The sequence below is a fragment of the Sinocyclocheilus grahami genome, unplaced genomic scaffold (assembly GCF_001515645.1).
Source record: "Sinocyclocheilus grahami isolate Dianchi unplaced genomic scaffold, SAMN03320097.WGS_v1.1 scaffold2320.1, whole genome shotgun sequence".
NCBI lineage: Eukaryota > Metazoa > Chordata > Actinopteri > Cypriniformes > Cyprinidae > Sinocyclocheilus > Sinocyclocheilus grahami.
The window spans coordinates 5,868-12,409 of NW_015507499.1; the positions used below are offsets into that span (position 1 = coordinate 5,868).

Below are 6,542 nucleotides of genomic sequence, written 5' to 3' on the forward strand. Positions count from 1 at the left end.
CCTTTAAGTTTTCGCTATGATGCAGTTATGCGTGCTGTCTCCTTTAAGAGTTTGAGCATGCGCACAAGAGAGAGAGTGTGCGTCAGAGGGCAACAGAGACAGCGCCGATAGAAGCAGTAGTTACAAGTGAGGAAAAAATAGTTGTTAAAAATGGTTAAACAGATATAATCCAGGCTGGCTATCAACTCGTGGACCTGTGGTGGTTTCAGTTGTGTGACTGCACAGAGTGGATGACTTAATTCAGTGTTTATATTAGTGTTTTGTTGCTGCACATGAGAGATCTCCGGTGGGGGAGGGGATTCAGGCCTACTTCAACGGAGATTGAGCGCACATATAGGCCACTGCCGTTGTTTTGCACACCTTTATTGGCTCTTTAACATTGGTTGCATTATTTCAAGTCAAATTGGGCTTTTGATCTTCTGTTTTGATTAGAGGTTAATACTGTAAAGAATTTATTTTTATACTTTACATTTCTTCTGCTACCTTATTTCATGTTCTGCGCCCATTGAAGTGAATTGGGTGTTTGCTTTTTGTTATTCTGTTTTATACGACTTCTCTTGTTCAACTGGATCGGAATCCTGAAAAAACCTTTTTCCCCAAACAAAACATTAATGCTGAGTTTCCTTTGAGGCTCAGTTAGGAATAAAAGAATCCTTTTTTTATTAGATGTCTTGGCATTGTCTTTTTCCTTAGTATATTAAAAGGACGTCAAGCCGGCCACATCAAATTTTGGTGTCAGAAGTGGGATTCTGTTTTGTTTGGGGCTGATTATTTGTTACGATGGTGCAAACAACGGTAGTGCTGGAAGGACCTGCAGTGCCATCCTGACAGAAGTGGCAGCAGGACAAAGGGCCAGCGTAGCAGGACTGCTGTGTGTGAGGACTTCGAGAAGGACAGTGCTTGTTGAACTGACTGTTTGAGAACTGAGACTTTCTGTGACTACGGCAAAGCCATGGATGCTGAGGACATGGACGGTGCAGCCGCAATGGCGGAAGACATTCAAGGTGCAGGTGGAATGGACATTGAGGAAGGTAACCCTGTCTCACAGCTTCAATCCCAGATCTTGGAGTTGAGACGTAGACATGATGAAGTAATGTCAGCCCTTGCAAACATGACTAATGTTCATACTAGATCCTATGTGTATATCCCAAGGGAGAAACAAATTGTACCTTTCAGTGGGGATCCAGGTAAGGACTGCCAAAATGTTGATGAGTTCATTGAGGAACTGGGGAGGGTTATAAGAGTGAGGGGGTTGAATACTGAGGATCAGGTAGATTTTATCCTCTCCCACTTAAGGGGTTCAGCACTAGATGAAATCAGGTTGTGTATGGGGGGGGAGGATAAGTCAGCTGAAGACCTGTTCTCATATTTGAGGGCAGCTTTCAGGGAAAAGCGTAGCACCTCCCAGTTGTTGCACATATTTTATGCCCGAAAACAATTGGAAGGTGAGGATTTTTGTGATTTTTCAAATGCACTGTCATTGATGTTAAATGCTGCACTGCAACAAGCATCACATTGTGTTCCAAATGTGCAGTTGGTTTTGAGAGACCAGTTTATAGAAGGGGTGAGGGATTCAGCACTCCGGAGGGAACTGCGCAAGGTGGTCAGAGAGCGACCTCATGCTACATTATTCGAAGTTCGTGAGGAGGCCCTTTTGTGGTGCTCAGAAGAGAGACCTCGTCCAGCTAATGTGGCCCGAAACCGAAACCTAGTGAGTGTGGAGGAAAGCGTAGAGCATGCAAGGATGACCGCCACTGTACCAAATGACTTGACTGTAGCCCTACAAGATCGTGAGGAGGCCCTTTTGTGGGGCTCAGAAGAGAGACCTCGTCCAGCTAATGTGGCCCGAAACCGAAACCTAGTGAGTGTGGAGGAAAGTGTAGAGCATGCAAGGATGACCGCCACTGTACCAAACGACTTGACTGTAGCCCTACAAGAGGTAATTAAGGTAATTATACAAGAAGGGAAAACAATCGGGGACCTTACCAATGCTGTCCGTGATCTCACGATTCAGAGGTCTGACCCAACTTGTGAGAAACCTAGTAAGCCCAAGTTTAAGCCAAGGTATACCCGGGATGGCCAACCCATTTGTTTGAGATGTGAGGGCATCGGGCACATAGCCAGGCAATGCACTGGGCAGCGCTTCCAGGAAAACCCTGTGCCATCTACGCCTGAGTCTCCGGTTCCGGGAAACTGAGCGCCTTCATTGCGAAGAGCCGAGCAATGAGAGGTAGCACTGATGGCTCAAAGACTGGCACATTGACAAAAGAGCGGTTTCTGGAGCGTGCAGTGGGCACGTGCCCAGAAGTGGAAATTAACGCTGGGGGGGGGGGTAGCCATCAAGTGCCTGTTAGACACTGGCAGTAACGTGAGTACTTTGACAGAGAGCTTCTTTAAAAAACATCTTCATGGGGAAGACAAAGACAAACTTGCATTGTACAAGCAAGTGGTTAAAGATAACTGCCGCCAACGGGTTGCCTCTTCCCTACCTTGGGTATGTTGAACTTGATATCCAAGTAATGGGGTTGACTATACCTGGGTGTGGGTTCTTGGTGATACGTGACCAAAATGATGGGGAGACTGACTCCGCGCCCCCAGGCATACTTGGCATGAACATTGCACAGCGGTGTAAACAATTGATTCTAGCTGAGTTTGACAATGCTTTGGCGGGGACGTTGGATGCTGACTGGAGAGCCGCCCTTAACCGAGTACAAGAGGCTGCCCAAGTAGGAGTGAACTCTGTGGTCAGGGAAGCAGGCACACGTAAGTTGTACGTACCTGCAGTCTCAGTGGCTACAATTCAGGCCAGAGCACATAAAGAACTAGCTGAAAACAGAAACTTAAGGTTGTTTGAGCCAGGTAAGGCATCATTGCCAGGTGGCTTGGTCCTGATTCCCACCTTGGTATCACCCGGTAGGTGGGTATTCCCAGTACAGGTAGTAAACTTGTCCCCAGAGGGTGTGTGGTTGCCACCCAAGGTGAAACTAGGGGTACTTGGCCAGGGGCGTCGTGTTGAGAGTAGCTCCTGCGAAGTTAGATTCCATCGAATCTCTGCAAATCATGAGGAAGTTATGGTAAACTAGAGGTCAATGACGGGGGTTAGCAGTGACCTGCAGTGTCACTTGGAGAAAGTGCAGATCGGTGGTACCCCTGTACAGCAGGCAGAGCTAAAGGCGCTTCTGAGGGGATACTTGGACGTGTTTGCCATCACTGATGAAGACCTCGGTTATACTGAACTGGTAAAGCATGAGATTCCCTTGAATGATGACCTTCCTGTCTCACAGTCATACCGACGTATACCACCAAACCAATTCCAGGAGGTGAAGGACCATATCTCTAGACTTCTCAAAAAGCGTGTCATCCAAGACGGCTCCAGTTCGTATGCATCTCTGGTGGTGTTAGTCCGGAAGACTGACGGGAGTCTTAGGCTATGCGTGGACTACCAGAAGCTGAACTGTAAAACTAGGCGTGATGCATTCCCATTGCCACGAATAGATGAGAGTCTGGATGCTTTGAGTAAGGCCAAGATTTTCTCGTCTATTGACCTAGCGAGTGGCTATCACCAGGTAGCAGTTCACGAGAAGGACCGCCACAAAACAGCTTTCATTACACCATTTGGCCTGTATGAGTCCCAGCGGATGCCGTTTGGCCTATGTAATGTGCCAGCGTCATTCCAACGTCTCATGCAGGCCATAATGAGTGACCTGGTCTTTCAAATGGTACTCGTCTATTTGGACGATTTGCTTGTGTACTCAAGTACATTCGATGGACACTTAGTGAGGCTTGAGACTGTGTTACAAAGGTTGAGGGAGGCCGGACTCAAGGTTAAGGTGGAAAAATGCCACTTCCTGCAGTCCGAGGTAAAGTTCTTAGGGCATGTGATATCTGCTCAAGGGGTGGCTACAGACCCAGACAAAGTGAGTGCAGTGAAACAGTGGCCAATTCCTAACACTCTAAAGGAACTGCGATCCTTTTTAGGATTCTGCAGTTACTATCGGAGATTCATTGAGGGCTTCTCTAAGGTGGCCGGTCCGCTCCATGATGTTGTAAACACTGGTGTCCACCAAGGGAGTGTTGCTCATGCCAACAAGTTGTTTAAGGACTCTTGGACAGTGGAGTGCCAGCAAGCCTTTGAGCACCTCAAGGAGAAGCTTACCTGTGCTCCGACACTAGGCTACGCAGACTTCACCCTACCGTTTGTGCTGGAGACCGACGCCAGTAACCTGGGATTGGGTGCTGTACTATACCAGCAGCAAGAGGGAAGTAAGATTGTGATAGCCTATGCAAGCCGGAGGTTGAGGGGCTCAGAGCGAAATGACAGGAATTACAGTAGTATGAAGCTGGAGCTCCTGGCACTCAAATGGGCTGTGGTGGAGAAATTCAGGAGTTACCTGCTAGGATCCAAATTGACTGTTCTAACAGATAACAGTCCCCTCTGCCACCTCAACACGGCTAAGCTGGGTGCCATTGAACAGAGGTGGGCTGCACAGCTTGCCATATTCGATTTCAAAGTCCAGTACCGCCCTGGCCGGTGTAACACGGCAGCTGACGCTCTCTCTAGAAGACCAGGACTGGAGGCGATGGAGGTGGTAACTGAGGATTCAGAGTACGATGGCTGTGTGGCTATTTGCAGTGGGCTTCGTACAGGGACTGCACTGGAAGTTGACCTGGCAGGGCTAGTGGCGAGTCCTAGAGAGGGAGAAATAGGACTGTTACATGCAGCCATAGAGGATGGAGAGACTGGAGGGGGACCCATGGAGAATACCCCAACATTACCTGGATACACAAAGTACCGCCCTGGTCGGTGTAACACTGCAGCTGACGCTCTCTCTAGAAGACCAGGACTGGAGGTGGTAACTGAGGCTTCAGAGTACGATGGCTGTGTGGCTATTTGCAGTGGGCTTCGTACAGGGACTGTACTGGAAGTTGACCTGGCAGGGCTAGTGGTGAGTCCTAGAGAGGGAGAAATAGGACTGTTACGTGCAGCCATAGAGGATGGAGAGACTGGAGGGGGACCCATGGAGAATACCCCAACATTACCTGGATACACAAAGGATGAGCTTCGTCAGTTACAGGATGCAGATCCGACCATCAGTGTGCTCAAGAGTTTCTTGGACAAGAAGAGGAAACCCACAAATCGTGAGAGAAAGCACTTGTCCAGACCATTGAGGATGTTGCTTAAGCAGTGGGACAAGATCCAAGAGAAAGAAGGGCTGATGTACAGAACGATTGACGATGTGTTCAATGGGGAATGCCAACAGTTGCTGCTCCCTACATGTCTGGTCGAAACGGTGTTGTAAAGTGTTCATGACCAGATGGGGCATCAAGGCGTGGAGAGGACGCTGGCCCTGCTCAAGCAGCGTTGTTATTGGGTTGGGATGTATATAGCTGTGGATAAGTGGGTGAAGGAGTGTCAGCGGTGCGTGCTAGCCAAAATGCCGCAGCCAAAGATTCAGGCACCTTGGACCCCATTCTTGGCTTCTCATGCACTGGAAGTGGTCACAATGGATTTCACCACATTGGAACCTGCGTCGGATGGACAGGAGAATGTCCTGGTTGTGACAGATGTATTCACTAAGTTCAGCCAGGCATTCCCCACCCGCAATCAGAAGGCGGACACTACCGCTAAGATCCTTCTGAAGGAATGGTTCCTCAAGTACGGTGTGCCTCAGCGTCTTCATTCAGACCAGGGGAGAAATTTTGAGAGTGCCGTTATTGCAGCGCTCTGCAAACTGTATGGGGTGAGAAAGTCCAGCACTACGCCACATCACCCCCAGGGAAATGCACAGTGCGAGAGATTTAATAGGACTCTGCATGACCTCTTGCGTTCCTTGCCACCTGACAAGAAACGAAAATGGCCAGAGTACTTACCTGAGCTGGTGTACGCCTATAATGTGACACCTCATTCCTCCACTGGTTACTCCCCTTACTACATGCTGTTTGGTATGCAGCCACATTTACCAGTAGATGCGTTGTTGGGCCAGGAGCCAGTGCAAGAGAAGGAGCCTGCCTGGTTGTCTGTCCATAAGGAGCGGCTTCGGGATGCTCATACCCGGGCACGTGAGTGTGCTGAAAGGAAGGCAGCAGACCGAGTTGCCAAGCGTGAGAGTGGGGAATACTGTCCAGAGGTTGCAGTTGGTCAGCATGTGTTCTTACGATATTGTCCCCCAGGAAGGAACAAGATACAGGACGCCTGGGCACCCACAGCCTATAAGGTGGTGGAGGTGCATGGTACGACCTACACTGTGGAGCCAGTGAGAGGCGGTCCTGCAAAAAGAGTACATGGATCCGACATTAGGCCCTGTCCGAGACCAGTCCCAATGCCACGGAGAAAAGTGAGACCTATAGAAGAAGTACCTACCTCCGTGTTGGTAGAAGAAATGCCTTTATTAGATGCAGAATGTGTGCTTGTGGAAGAAACCAGATGGTCTGAGGAGGATCCAGTGGACCTGGTGCTTGAGGAGTCACAGCAGCCAGATGTGGAACCAGACAATTGTGCTGGGCCTGGAGTGGAAGAAGCACAAGGAATATATAATGATGCA

General features: G+C 49.1%; 1 protein-coding gene across 2 annotated transcripts; it reads left to right on the top strand.

The window, feature by feature from the left end:
* The first annotated feature begins 1,020 nt into the window (after positions 1-1,020).
* Positions 1,021-2,729, top strand: LOC107574734 (uncharacterized). 2 transcript variants are annotated; one of them, XM_016261181.1, is made up of 2 exons: positions 1,021-1,787; positions 1,938-2,729. In XM_016261181.1, exons 1-2 carry the CDS (start codon positions 1,094-1,096, stop codon positions 2,195-2,197), a joined length of 954 nt encoding a protein of 317 aa, XP_016116667.1. In that variant the 5' UTR covers positions 1,021-1,093; the 3' UTR covers positions 2,198-2,729. The 2 variants fall into 2 exon arrangements, with proteins under 2 accessions (XP_016116667.1, XP_016116668.1); XM_016261182.1 differs by having other exon boundaries at positions 1,021-1,780; positions 1,931-2,213.
* The last annotated feature ends 3,813 nt before the right edge of the window (positions 2,730-6,542 follow it).